The sequence below is a fragment of the Oryctolagus cuniculus genome, chromosome 2, assembly GCF_051225735.1.
Source record: "Oryctolagus cuniculus isolate XC-2025 breed Fujian yellow rabbit chromosome 2, ASM5122573v1, whole genome shotgun sequence".
Lineage (NCBI taxonomy): Eukaryota > Metazoa > Chordata > Mammalia > Lagomorpha > Leporidae > Oryctolagus > Oryctolagus cuniculus.
The window spans coordinates 108,353,081-108,367,643 of NC_142868.1; the positions used below are offsets into that span (position 1 = coordinate 108,353,081).

Sequence of the window (14,563 nt, forward strand, 5' to 3'; positions counted from 1 at the left end):
TTCCTTCCAGTGACTCCAGGTCAGCCACCCCTCGGTGTCCACTGGAAATTGGTTCCAGGACACCAGGCATACCAAACTCTGCACAGGCTCAAGTCCCATGGCATCATATTTGCATATGACCTGTGCACTTCCTCCTACATACTTGAAGTCATCTGTAGGTTCTTTGTAACACCCAAGTGCAATGCGCACGCTATGTCATCAGCTGTTATACTGTGTTGTCTAGGGAAGGCAGTGCAGGTATCCTAGACAGGCTCCAGGTTCCACTGCTCGGGGGTGCAGAAACCACAGTTTCTATATTTTTTTAATAAATATTTTATTTATTTGAAAGAGAGAGAGAGAGAGAGAATTTCCCATCCTCTGGTTCACTCCCTAGGGCTGGGCCAGGCACTTTATGTCCTGGCTGGGCCAGGAGCCAGAAACATTTTGCAGGTCTCCCACCTGGATGGCAGGGGCCCGAGTATTTGAGTCATCTGCTGCTGCTTTCCCAGGCACATTAGCAGGGAACTGGGTCAGAAGTGGAGCAGCTGGGGCTTGAACTGATGCCCGTATGGGATTTTGGCATCCCAGGCCGTGGCATCATCTGCTGCGCCAGTTCCCATAGTGTAGAAGGGACCATTGAGCAGGTGGGTACTCACACCTGGTAGAACAAAAGAGCTTTTTGGCTGTCCTTGATGACATTGAATTTTTGGGTTTGTGCTTTGTCGAGGGTAAGTCACAAGTTTCTCTTTACCAGACAGCGGCTTTACCCGCTACGCCACAGCACCGGCCCCTGTTGATCAGTTTTTGGTCTCCCAGCTTTAGGTACAGACAGTGTGTCCAGTGTACTCTTGTGCATTGAGGACATAAAGATGGGTGAGACTTGCATCTAATCCTCAGTGTAATGGGAAGACAGAGGAGGCCTGAGGAAGTTGTAGACAGGACAGGGGCCCAGAAGAACTTCCTGGAGGAGGTACTGTTTGAGCAGTCGTAACAGGCAAGTTTGCATGAGCGGGGGAGCTTGCAGGCCATGGTGGGCACTGAAACTCGAATGCCTGAGCTTGTGCCCCTGGTTAGGTAGGTGACTTGGGCGTGTGGCAGTAGGGACGCCCAGCCTGCCCTCTGCAGGCGGGGTGGGAATGCAGCAGCAATGAGGCGGTGCACGTAGAGGTGTGAATCCCCAGTCTTCTCTTCCATCTTTGCATCTCGCCCGGTGCTTTCAGTAGTAGTCACTTGTTGGCAGCCACTGTGACAGTGACGGTGTCCTTGGAGTAGCCTTTCACAGTCGGAACAGACCTTGTTATTGTCCCATTTTCCAGGTGGGGTGGGGAGCAAAGTGAGGCCCACCAGGCGCAGGGCCTCGGTCAGAACAGAAGCTTCCGTTGGGTTATGTCCCCTTCCTTGTGGCCTGGAAGATGAATTGCATGAGAAAGAAAAGAAACTTTCTGTTTCCGTTTTCAACCTTCTGTTGAATACTCTTAGTACAGATTTTGGATACTGTGAGCGCATATTCCTTTCAATGAAGTCTATTTTAAATTGCAAAAAAGGGATTCAGTACACCATTTAGGGCAGGTGGTCTTTGTCCGGATTTGACCTCCCGTCAGCCCCCTTGTTGTTTTAGGTTCTGTGCAGGCTATTTTTTTTTTTCATTGTTCACCAAACAATGTAGCATAACAGCTCTTCCCGTAGCATTTACATTGTGTTGGGTACTGTAAGCCAGGTACGCAGGAGGTGTGCGTAGATTAGATAGGAATACTGTAAGGGACTTGAGCGTCCTTGGGTTTGGGTGTCTGAGGGGGGATCCCCGGATGTGGAGGGAATACACAGCAGTGTCCTCTTGAACTAGAAGATTCTGCACGAGGAAGACAGGAACATTGTAGGGTGACTTGGAGAGCTGGAGCCAGGGTGATTCACGGGGCTCTTGGGAGGTCCCCAGTTACTGCTTTGATTCTGTAGCCATTCTGAGGAGCGTCTGTCTCGCACGTCACAACCTCCCAGATCTGCACCTGTGTGGCAGCGTCTAGCCACGGAGCACCCCAGGGTAGCCAGCCCAGGCCCCTTCCGAAGCTCAGAGCAGCTGGAAGGCGGTTGCATTTCTGAGTGTCCCCTCTGGCCCACAGAGAGGATCCAAGGCGCCGGCCTGCCCATGGAGAGCGCCATCCTGCACGGGAAGCTGGGCGAACACGAGAAGGCCCTGCACATCCTGGTGCACGAGCTGAGGGACTTCGGCGCGGCCGAGGACTACTGCCTGTGGCGCTCGGAGGGCTGCGACGCCCCCTGCCGCCGGCGCCTCTTCCACACACTGCTCACCCTGTACCTGCACGCCGGGCCTTCTGCCAACGAGCTGGCCATGGCCGCCGTGGACCTGCTCAACCGCCACGCCCTGGAGTTCGATGCGGCGCAGGTGCTGCAGCAGCTGCCCGGCTCCTGGTCCGTGCAGCTGCTCTGCCCCTTCCTGACCGGGGCCATGAGGGACAGCGTGCACGCCAGGAGGACCACACAAGTGGCCCTTGGCCTGGCCAGGTCAGAAAACTTGCTCTACACGTATGATAAGGTGAGTGCCTGCCCCCCTGAAGAGGTTCACTGCTCCTCCTCTTGCGCACTGACCACTGAGACAGCGTATGTTCTGGAAGTAGAACAGCATCAGATTAGCCTGCCGGCCCCATCCTGGGCACTTCCTGCCTTGACGTCATTCCGTCACCAGAGCAGTGCTGGTGGTGTCCACTGCCGTCACCAAAGAGGCAACAGAGGCCCAGAGAAGTCCCACGGTGTGTAAATGGAAGCCCGGAGGTCCCCCCCAGGCTGGTTCAGAACCCCACATCCATGGTGCCAAGCCCTGCCCTCTTCTGGAGGCTTCTTACGTGTGCAGCCCGCCCTCCACACGTGGCTGGCAGCGTGGTCTTCCCAGCGCTGGGACCCCACGTGTCCCCCCATGCTTAGAAGTCTTCCTTCTCTGCTTCCCCAGGCAGCATCACCTTCGTAGGTCCCTCTCTGGGTACTGCTTCCCAGCCCGTACCCTGGCTGTAGCCTTGTGGAAACTTCCACATGCATCCTGCTCTTTCGGAGCCCCTCGCCTTTTGCACGTGCTGTTCCCACCCCCTGAGACGCTCACCGTTTCCTTGGTGCCTGGTGATGCCTTGTCCAAGCTCAGCCAAGCCCCCTTTCCTTAGCAGGTGCATCACCTTCCCTTTGGTCTACCGTGCACCTGCGGTGTGCATTCCTAATGGTCTCCCCTTACTCTCAGGCTTCAGGTTCTTGGAGGACAGGAAACTATCTCAGTATTTCCCTCTAACAGGGGTGGGGAGCCTTTTTTCTGCCCGAGGCCATTTGGGTATGCATAACATTTAGATATGTATAAAATTTACAGGAGCCCCCTTCCCCAAAACTACCAACCTGGAAATGAGCCTGCTGTAGATTTCTGGGCAGGGCAGACTAAATGATTTCCGCTCATGGGCTGGGCGTTCCCCACCCCTTCCCCAAAGCCAAGACTGACGTGTTGCAGGCATTTAATGAATGATTGTTGACTGCCAGATGTAACGACAGTACCAAGCTGCCGATGGATCGGCTAATAGACTGACTTGCCTGGGTTGCCGTAGTACGTGGCGCAGACCCTGTAACTCACAGAGCTCAAGTCCTACTAGGTATTAGATTGGGGCCGGTGGCACCATAGCTCTGTTTCCTTAGCTACCTCTAAAGAAATGAAATGGCGTTCCCCAGGCACAAATGTGCACTGACTAACTGAATGATTTTTCAGTGCACGCCTTGTGTGTGCCTCACTCTCTTACTTGCAAATGGGGGGGGGAGGGACCAGGGACTCAGATGACTTAGAAGGTCCTAGTCAACTCTGACACTGTTATTTTATTTTTTTTTTAGATTGATTTATTTGAAGGGCAGAGGGAGAGAGGGAAAGAGAGAAAGAAGGAGAGAGGGAATCTTCCATATACTGCTTTACTCCCCAAATGCCTGCAACAGTCAGAGCTGGGCCAGACCAAAGCCAGGAGCCAGAGGCTCCTTCTGGGTGGTTCTCTCACGTGGGTGGCCTGAGCCATCTTCCCCTGCCTTACCAGGCACATTAGCAGGGAACTGCAAGTGGAGCAGCCAGGTTGCGAACCAGCGAACTGGTGCTGGATGCTGGTGTGGCAAGCGGCCGCTTAACCTGCTGCACCACGAGGCTGGCTGCATTCTTGGTTGTATAACAGGCGCAGCTTGAGAAGATCAGAGCTCAGGTAACGCTGTGTGAAGGGTCTACAATAGCAGTACTGCAGCCAGACAAGCAGCCGTTACTTGTAAAATCAGAAAAGCCAGGTGGGGTGAGAAGTGTGTCTGTGGATTTGCACCCCTGGCTCTCCACTCCAGGAGGCTAATAGAAAAACAGCTCTGGTCCCTGGCGCTGAACCCTGGAAAGCGGCCGCTCCGGTCTCAGGCTCTCTGCCGGCTTTCTCAGTCTCGGTTTCTGTTTCGCAGATGAAGTTGAAAGGAGGCGCCATTCGGCTCTCGGACAAAAAGCGCTGTCAGCTGTGCCAGAATCCTTTCGGCGAGCCCGTGTTTGTGAGATACCCAAACGGCGGGCTCGTGCATGCCCACTGCGCTGCCAGCAGACACACGAGCCCCGGCTCCCCCAGCCCCGGCTCGCGGACTTGAGCGGCTCGGGCCCCCCAGACACCAGGGGGGCTCCGAGGTCCTTCTCGAGCCTGCCGGACGCGAAGGGCGGACAGCAGCCGCGCTGTGCTTCGGCCAGGACAGCGGGAAGACTTCCATGTGTCCAGGAAACGTCAGTCCACGCGAGACATGCACACTGCCGACCGCCGCCTGAATGCACATGGAAAACTCCCACAGATACACAGATGGGCCACAGGTTACCTGTCCGGCTACACAGTGACCCAGAGCAAAGGTCAAAAAAGGGAGTCTTCCTCATGCAATCCAGACACAAGCGGGGGACCCCGACATCTGCACTGGACACACACTGCACCTGCACCTGCGTGGGTGTGGAGAAGCAGCCCTTTCGCGCCAGGCTGCAGAGCCCTTGGGCGGGCCACCATGCTTTCCCGCCACCTGGGCTCTCGGCCTTTGCCCCGAGAAACGGCTGACCCTAAGGAAATGGGTCCGGGTCCTTCTTACTCCCTGTCTGGCTCCCAGCCCACCCCAAACCACCCCTTCCCAAATTCTGCCTTGCTGACCCCAGCACTCATTTTGGGGGTAAATTCCCATGCTTCTGCCTCCCTACCAGGTAACGATCCATTCAATACCCATAAAGCTCCAAGAGAGAAGCCGTGTCCCCTATCCTGCGCAAGACGGCGCAAACCCAGAGCCCGCAGCTGCCACCTGTGCAGTGCAGGTACAGGGGCCCCTGGGCCGTGAGCCTGTGCTGAGGCCTCGCCCACCGACGGGAAGATCCGCAGTGGGCATGTGGGCGAGCATTTTTATTGGACTCCTGTGTTCCTCTTGTTTAGAAACCTACCAGTCCTATTCGTTAGGATCAAGTTTTCTTGTTAACTCATACCTCCTCCTGAGCACCCGGCAAACTACAAGGGAAGCAGGGTGGACTAATCCGAGCCTTCTCCTTTTTAACCTCCTGCTGTGCACCTGCCGGAGGCCCCGCCCCTCCTGGCAGGTGCTTCAGCCCCCTGCGAAGAGGCCGCCTCCCCTCCACTTTGCGTGCCCTGCTCTGAGGCTTCCTGAAGACACCCATAGCAGGGTGCAGCTTCATTTTGTGTTTCTGTGCAGCATCTGGGGCAGCCTGAAGCTGTGGCTCCTTTCTGCCGCTTGCGAATCCCTTCATCGTGCTTGTAGACTCGATTGGAGACCATCCTTAAGGATAGACGCAGCACCCCTCCGCCACCACCTTAGTGCTTGGAAAACTACGCGTGATGAGGGGACCCGGAAATGCACCCTCTCTCCAAGTCAGCCCGAGCCTTAGAGAGCTTATCTTCCACTCTTTAAAACATGTCTCTTGTGCTAATCATGGTCATTGTATTTTTTTCCTTTTTCTGGTTCCGAGTGGGCCAAGATGCAAAAACATCCCTGCATTATTTGGAAAGAATCAGCACCCTCCCCCGCCCCCACCCCCACCCCCGTATTTCAGGCATCTAAAGAACAAGTGATGTAGAAATTCTCCTTGTAGCTCAACTCTATGCTGTATCAATTGGTCTGAGCTCAAAGTTGGATCATGAGTTTGACCCCCCGTGGCTAACTCTTAGGGAATGGTCATCTGATTGTGTAGAGTTTGATTTTATGTTCTCCTAAGAACCAGTTACCAGGACATGCAGCATTGCACTTTGGAAAGCACAGTTTTGGTGTGCACAAGATGGGTAAAACCTTGAAAAGGGCTCACATCCCCTCCTCCTTCGCTTAAGGACACTGCATTCTTCCATCAACATTGACCCGTGTCTCGCGATGTGTTTGTCACCCTGCAGGATAACAGGAAGCAAAGGTGAGCTGTTTTCCAGCTCCTGAATCCGTTAACAAAGCAGAATCCTAGGAAAATGTGCAGAATAGTACGTTCAAAACCATGCCTCTCTCCAGCCTTCTGTCACTGTACAAGGCCCTTTATCTCTACTATATTTAAGAGAAAATACAGGGTTCTTTCTAATAGGCCTGCTGTTTTGTGACTGTGCCGTTGAATAGAGCAGTTAGAACCGTCACTCAGACTCCTCCCCTACCCCGTTAGGCTCAGTGTAATCATTCTAGTGTGAAAACAGCATGATCGGAACTCGGTTCACGTCAGTGTTTCACGGGCAGTCCTCTTAGTTGTATGAAGTGTTTGTCTGCTGTTGCTGATCATGTATTCACACGGCAGCGTGAGCTTGGCGGCGTGCTCACGTCGGGAGTGCGGGAAGGGGCTGAGGGCCACACCTCCACCTGGATGGCCATTGCACAACGAGGGTGGCCCTTGCGCCCCGCCTGCTGTCCCGCAGAGAACTGTGTCCTTGCAACATCTTTTCCTTCGCCCCTGATTGGGTCCCAGATACACAAGATGTACAAATGTAAACTTGTTGATTTTATTAAAATTCTTCTAATTCTTTGTTCTTCCTGCATTTTTTTTAAATAAAAATGACCCTGATATGGTGGTTTCCACTCACACCATAGCTCCTCCAAGGAGGTCTAGAACGTAGTTGCCATCCCTACTGGCTACTGCCAGTGCCTGCAGAGGACCCACGTCCTGTGTCTGCTTGCTGAGAGGTGACTGGGCCACTTTGAAGTCCTGTGTTGCCTTCGGGGGGATCATGCACCAGAGAATTCAACCCAGGAGAGTGTTGCTGACTTCCTGCGTGGCTCGCCAGCCGCTCCGAGGTAAGCACGCTGCCTCTGGATTTCGAATCCTGAACATACATGAGAAATACGGTTTTTTGAAAACCTCACCTCTGATGCCGGCACCGTGGCTCACTAGGCTAATCCTCCGCCTTGCGGCGCTGGCACACCGGGTTCTAGTCCCTGTCGGGGCGCCAGATTCTGTCCCGGTTGCCCCTCTTCCAGGCCAGCTCTCTGCTGTGGCCCGGGAGTGCAGTGGAGGATGGCCCAAGTGCTTGGGCCCTGCACCCCATGGGAGACCAGGAGAAGTACCTGGCTCCTGCCTTCGGATCAGCGCGGTGCGCCGGCCGTGGCAGCCATTGGAGGGTGAACCAACGGTAAAAGGAAGTCCTTTCTCTGTCTCTCTCTCACTATCCACTCTGCCTGTCAAAAAACAAACAAACAAAAAAAGCACCTCACCTCTTAGGTTTTACTTCATTCCCTGGAACATCACGGATAGCAAGGCTTTGAAAAACAAGCCCGTTGAATTTCCCAGCAGGCCTGTTGAGTTTCTCATGGTCTTTCATCCCAGCTACCGTTCTGTCTCCCAAGGAAAGCGTATGTTCGCATAGGTGAGATCCCCTGACTATTTGAACGCCATTCTTTTTTTTTTTTTTTTAAGATTTATTTGAAAGTCAGAGTTACACAGAGAGAGAAGGAGAGGCAGAGAGAGAGAGAGAGGTCTTCGATCCACTGGTTCACTCCCCAATTGGCCGCAACGGCCAGAGCTGCGCTGACCAGGAGCCAGGAGCTTTTTCCGGGTCTCCCATGCGGGTGCATGGGCCTGAGGACTCAGGCCATCTTTTACTACTTTCCCAGGCCATAGCAAAGAGCTGGATTGGAAGTGGAGCAGCCGGGACTAGAACTGGCACCCTTATGGGATGCCGGCATTGTAGGTACTGCCTTTACCTGCTATGCCACAGCGCTGGCCCCTCTAACCTGATTCTGATGCCACTTAAACTTTGTGTGGGGAGAGGTGAGGTGTCAGGACCCACCTGTGTTGAAGATGGAAGAAGCCAAGGTGCCCAGTGAGTGTTCAGGTGACTGGGAGTTTCAGTGGGCACCACCCCACCCAGCATTCCAGTTCCCACGTGCACATTCCCCTGCCTGGTGCTTCACCAAAACCCAAACCGAGAGACAACCAGAAGCCAACCCAGGGTAGACTGCATTCAAACTGTACTGTGGCTGCTGTTAGAAAACCATAACGTGGCAACTTTAGTTATCTTACCATTTTTTATAGATGGTTTTTTGGTTTATAATTTCCTTGACTTATTTTTTTAAAAGATGTATTTATTTTGAAAATCAGAGTTACACAGAAGAGAGGCAGAGAGAGAGGTCTTCTATCCGCTGGTTCACTCCCCAGTTGGCCACAATGGTCAGAGCTGTGCCGATCAGGAGCCAGGAGCTTCTTCCGGGTCTCCCATGTGGGTGCAGGGCCCAAGGACTTGGGCCATCCTCCACTGCTTTCCCAGGCCATAGCAGAGAGCTGGATCAGAAGTGGAGCAACTGGGACTCGAACCAGTGCCCATATGGGATGTTGGCACCACATGCAGTGGCTTTACTCGCTACGCCACAGTGCTGGCCCCAGTCTTACCATTTTTATATCATGAGTGTCCTCTGCACTTTTCAGCTTATTCGAGGACAATCCAGTGGAGGGAAGAGAGACGTTTGGATGGACAAACCTGGCTGGGAAGGAGGAAGCTGCAAGCTCATGCTGAACTGTAAGAAAGACAGCGGCAGGAGACAAGGCCAAGTGCTGAGAGGCAGGAAGTGTGATTCCATGTCCTGAGTGCGTGTGTGTGTATGTTGGTGCAGGCAAAGACTGGCATCTGACGTGGTTAAATGAGCTGTGACTCATGTTAGGAGTAATTAGATATTAACGAACACTCCATTTGCTCCTAGCAGATCTGTCAGCCTGCGCATCTGAAATGAAACTGTGCAAGAATCTAGACCATATGGACTGGAGGCCTTTTCACCTTTGCAAAAAAAGAAAAAGCTAAATGGCTGGAGCACCGTCTAAAAGCTTGTTAACACATTGTTCAGAGGCAGCACTTGAATTAATGAAGCTTGCTTTTCTTTAGCTTGCAACCAGGGAAGGGAAACAAATGGCTCTCATTCAGTCTGCAGTCCAGGGTCGTAAATTAGTTCAATGAGATCACGCGCCAAGACAAGATTAGAAAGTAATGCACACAACTCTGCCAGCCGAGTGCGCCTCGAGAAGTAAAGTGTCAGAGTGGGGAAACCCGACTCCCAGTGGGCTCTGACACCCTCCATGGAGGCCCTGGGCGTGTCCCCCTCCACCGTGGTGGTCTGGTCCATAAACGGAGCTGGCCAGTACTTGAGGTCCTTACAGCTGCAAAGCTAATGTTCTAAGCAAGGGAGACCAGGGTAGGGTAGTGGGTAAGGTCTCAGCCTTGGATACAAGATCTGGGGTAGCCCCAAGTAGAACCCAGCACAGGAACTATGTGGCACCCCATGGGCGTGTCCCAGTGAGTGTGTGGAGCACTGTAGGATCTCACTGCATGGCCCTGTGATGAGAAAAGTGGCTTTCAATTCAGCCAGCACCCCCAAACACACACACATACACACACACACGCTGACTGAAGTCATGAGAGGAGCTGGGTTACACATGTCCTTGTCAAGTCCTGGTTGCTCCGCTTCCAATCCAGCAGCTTGCCAATGCACCTGGGAAAGCAACAGTAGATGGTCCAAATACTTGAGCCCCTGCCACCCACTTGGGAGACCCACATTAAGCTCCTGGCTTGTGACTTCAGCCTAGCCTTGCTCTGGCCATTGTGGCCGTCTGGGGATGAACTAGTGGATGAAAGGTTCTCTCTCTCTCTCTCTCTCTCTCTCTCTCTCTCTCCGTTTCTCTAACTCTGACTTTCCAAAACAAATAAATCTTTAAAAAACAAAAGATGCTCACATCTTATATTGAAGCACCTTGGTTCAACACCTCGCTCTGCTCCTGATGCCTGTTTCCTGCTAATGTAGACCCTGGGAGGCAGCAGGTAGGTGATAGCTCAAGAAGTTGGGTCCCTGCCACCCACATGGGAGATGTAGATTGTTCCCAGCTCCTGATTTCCTGGCTGCCATGGACAATTTAGGAGTGAACCGGGGGCCAGTGCTGTGGCATGGCAGATAAAGTCACTGCCTGCAGTGCTGGCATCCCATATGGGCAGTGGTTTGAGTCCTGGCTGCTCCACTTCCAATCCAACTCTCTGCTGCGGCCTGGGAAAGCAGTAAAAGATGGCCCAAGTCCTTGGATCCCAGCACCCCTGTGGGAGACCCAGATGAAGCTTTTGGCTCCTGGCTTCAGATCAGATCAGCCCAGCTCTGGCTGTTGCAGCCATGTGGGGAGTGAGCCAGTGGATAGAAGACTTCTCTCTCTCTCTCTCTCTGCCTCTGTCTCTGTGTAACTTTGCCTTTCAAGGTAATTAATTAATTAATTAAGAAAAGAAGTGAATTGGTGGATGGGAGGCAGAGGAGTGGTGGGAAATGGGGACAAGAACCTTTACTGAGGTTTGCACAGAAAGGAAGGAGGGAAGCCGGTAGGCATGTTTGGGATTGGCTGGTCTGGGTAATTCCAGTGGGCTCCAGGATTGAGAGGCTGTCCCTAGTGTCTGGAACCTGGGTGATGAGGGCAGGGGACAGTCTTCCAGACTGTGAAAACTCCACAAAGCGCATGGTTCGTCCGTGAGTCTGGATTGGTTGGTTTGTGCTTGAGAAGCTCACTAGTAGATGAGTTGTTTGCTATCTCCAGAAATTGGCTGGTCCAGGGAGAGACCATCCCTCCAGGGTCAACGAGGCCTCAGGTGTGAAAGCCTCAGAAATACAGAAAATGAAAGACATGGGTTGTCGCTCCCCCTCTTCGTGGAGGAACGACACTAAGCCCTGCCTAGGCTTCATATCCAAGTCACGGCACCATTATGCCTCCTAGGCTTCATATCCGAGTCACGGCACCATTATGTCGCTCCCCCTCTTCGTGGAGGAACGACACAGGACCCTGCGCTGTTCTTTTGTCTGCTCGGCCCTCCCCGGGTTTGCTGCTGGTTCTTCCCGGGTTGGCTACCGTCCCTTCCACCTCTGTGGAAGGGCGGTTCCCCCTGCCACTTTCCCCACTTCTGCGGGGGAGCGGCACACCGCCGGCCGGCTCTCTGGGGGGCTGCTCAGGTGTTCCTTCAGATAGATGTTCCCGGTGCATGTTGTCTCTCTTCTCCTTTATAGTCCTCTTCCACCAATCCCAACTCTGCTACCCACACGCCGAGTATGCTGCTCTCCTCCAATCAGGAGCAGGTCCTGCTGTTTATTGATTGAACTGGAGGCAGCTGTGTAGAAGCTGTTTCCTCCTCTCCCAGCGCCATATTGTGGGAGAGCAGATGTTAATTCGAGTAACAGTCTAGTCCGAGTTGCTCCCCACAATGGGTAACATGGGGGCACTTAGAAAATTCATGGAAAATGAAAGTAAGAGATGAGTTTAATTTTGCACAGAAATATTTTAACTTCATGTAGTGTTTCCTGTAACATGTACCTTTTGTGACCTTATAGGCAGGAATTTCAAAATTTTAAATGAACTTAACATCTTAATTTATTTTGATTAATTTAAAAGGCAGAGAGCCAGAGATAGATGGAGAAAGATTTCTCTTTGGCTGTTTACTCCCCAAATGCCTACAACAGCCAATGCCTGGCCAAGGCCAGACAGGAATTCAATCCAGATGTGTCACGTCGCTGGCAGGGATCCAAGTTCTGGAGCCGTCACTTCCCAGGTTGCACATTAGCAGGAAGCTGGAGTTGGAAGCAGAGCGTGGCTCAAGCCCAGGCACTCTGAGATGGGACGTGATATAGGATGGCATCTTAAACACTATGCCATTTATTTATTTATTTGAGAGGCAGAATTGCAGAGAGAGAAACAGAGAGGTCTTCCATCTGCTGGTTCACTCCTCAAATGGCTGCAACGGCCGGAGCTGGGCCGATCTGAACAGGAGCCAGGAGCTTCTTCCTGGTCTCCCACATAGGTGCAGAGGTCCAAGGACTTGGGCCACCTTCCACTGCTTTCCCAGGCCATTAGCAGGAAGCTGTATGGCAAGTGGAGCAGCTGGGACTTGAACTGGCGCCCATGTGGGATGCTGGTGCCTCAGGCAGAGGCTTAGCCCACTACGCCACAGCGCCATTGGCTTTCCATGATTCTTATGCTCAGCTGGTGGGAGAATCACTGGAGACAAACTTTCGGAAGAACAATTTCTTATGGCATTCAAGGCTGCCGAGGCACATTTGAAAGTTTATTTTAGGAAAACAATCAGCAGCTAGGCAGGGACACTTATGTCAAAGTTGCTCATTACAGCATTTTAAAAATAGCGAAAAGGAAAGGAAAAGAAAAAAATCCCCAAATATCCAAAACAAGGAGTACTTGAAGGTCTTCCACACTGTGGGAGGCTACTATGCATCCAAATCATTTCAAAACAGGAAGAAAGGGAGGGAGGGAGGGAGGGAAAGAAAAAACCAAGCCACAAAGTTGTGGCTCAGAGTGATCTGAATTTTGCTGAAGAAGGGGCCTGGGGCTGGCGCCACGGCTCACTAGGCTAATCCTCCGCCTTGCGGCGCAGGCACCCCGGGTTCTAGTCCCGGTCGGGATGCCGGATTCTGTCCCGGTTGCCCCTCTTCCAGGCCAGCTCTCTGCTGTGGCCCAGGAGTGCAGTGGAGGATGGCCCAAGTGCTTGGGCCCTGCACCTCATCGGAGACCAGGATAAGTACCTGGCTCCTGCCATCGGAACAGTGGGGTGCGCCGGCTGCAGCGCGCCAGCCGCGGCGGCCATTGGAGGGTGAACCAACGGCAAAGGAAGACCTTTCTCTCTGTCTCTCTCTCTCACTGTCCACTCTGCCTGTCAAAAAATAAATAAATAAATAAATAAATAAATAAATAAATAAAAAAGAAGGGGCCTGGTGGGAGGTGTTTGGCGTGAGGGCCAAGCCCCGGCAAATGGATTCGCATCTTTCGTATGTGAGTTCTTGCTCCCGCGGCAATGGAGCGGCTTGTTATGAAAGAAGACTGCATTTTGTCTGTTCTGCACGCACCTGCTGCCTCTCTGCATTTCCATCAGGAGCTGGAGAAGCGTGGCCCTCCCTGCTGCTCCCTGGACTTCCACTTCCAGCCCCCAGAACCACGAGACAAAATACACTTCTGAGATTACCCGGTCTCGGGTATTCTGTTCCAGCAACAGGAAACGGACTAAGCCACTAGGGAAGAAGGTCAGGAATGGAGAGATGTGTAAGACAGAGGAGGCTCGGGTGCACCTGCAAGAGATTTGGCCACAGAAGCTTGCGGTGCGTCATCTCCGGGGAGAGCCCGAGTGCTCCTCTGGATGGACGGGAGAGAAATCCGAGGGTGCCTGCCAGCCGTCACCTGTGCAGGTTTGGAGGGGCACCTGCGAATCCTGGCAGGCAAGACTAGCACCTCTCCTGGGAGGCTGGTGCAATGCCAGAGCGACTCTGGTGGCCTTGGGGAGAAAGCACCTCCTGGCACCGTGTCCCCCTCACCCCCCACTCCTCACTTCTGATCTCTGTAAAAGCGGATGACTCTTTCCGTTTGTCCCGATCCCTTTTTAAATTGTTCAGTCTTGTTTGTCTTCCACGGTGAGCTGTGAGCCCCTTCATCCTAGTATAATAAAGCCTCCAAAGGCTTCGTGACGGCACCGCCAAATCTGAGGGAAGAGGTGGTGGTGTTTCAACGCACACTCCCGCAGGTAGGCGCCTCAGAGCATCAAGGCTTGCTTTTAGAAAACGCTTCCAAGGGTGAACTTGGTCATTTTCCCCTAGACTGAGAAAGTTTCAAACAGCACACAGAGATGGAGCACAAAGAACCAGAGCAGGTGAGTTGTTCGTATCAGAGGGGCCTGCGGATCTTCAGGGGTTGACCTACACAGATCAGTGGCCTCAGTTTCATAGAGCCAGAGGGAACGTTCTGGTCTCACCTCAGCGTGTCTCCTACAGAACAGTTCTTTCTGTTCCCATCAGGCTAGCAGGGAGAAGCGTAACTGTGCCCCAGCCACTAGTGTGCGCTGTGGACATGGCAGGCAGTCTCTGGTGCCTCTCCTAGTCCCAGAGGAACCTGGGGCATGTGCCCACACCACCTGCACACACCCACATGCTCACACACCCACGTGCTCACACACTCATGTACACACCAGAGCTGTCTTGCCTTGATCTTGAACCCCTCAGCCTCCAAAACCGGTAAGAAACACATATCTTTTTTCTTCTTTTTTTTTAAAGATTTATTTTATTTATTTGAAAGAGAGTTACAGAG

At 52.9% G+C, this 14,563-nt stretch overlaps 1 protein-coding gene across 2 annotated transcripts in view; it reads left to right on the top strand.

The window, feature by feature from the left end:
• Nucleotides 1–7,001, top strand: part of TGFBRAP1 (transforming growth factor beta receptor associated protein 1) — a 63,106-nt gene extending 56,105 nt beyond the window's left edge. For both annotated transcript variants that reach the window (XM_002709746.6, XM_051834933.3), the window contains exons 11-12: nt 2,097–2,530; nt 4,441–7,001. In XM_002709746.6, the coding sequence (XP_002709792.2) occupies nt 2,097–2,530; nt 4,441–4,617 (611 nt within the window). In that variant the 3' untranslated portion in view covers nt 4,618–7,001. The remainder of the gene's footprint in view (nt 1–2,096; nt 2,531–4,440) is intronic.
• The last annotated feature ends 7,562 nt before the right edge of the window (nt 7,002–14,563 follow it).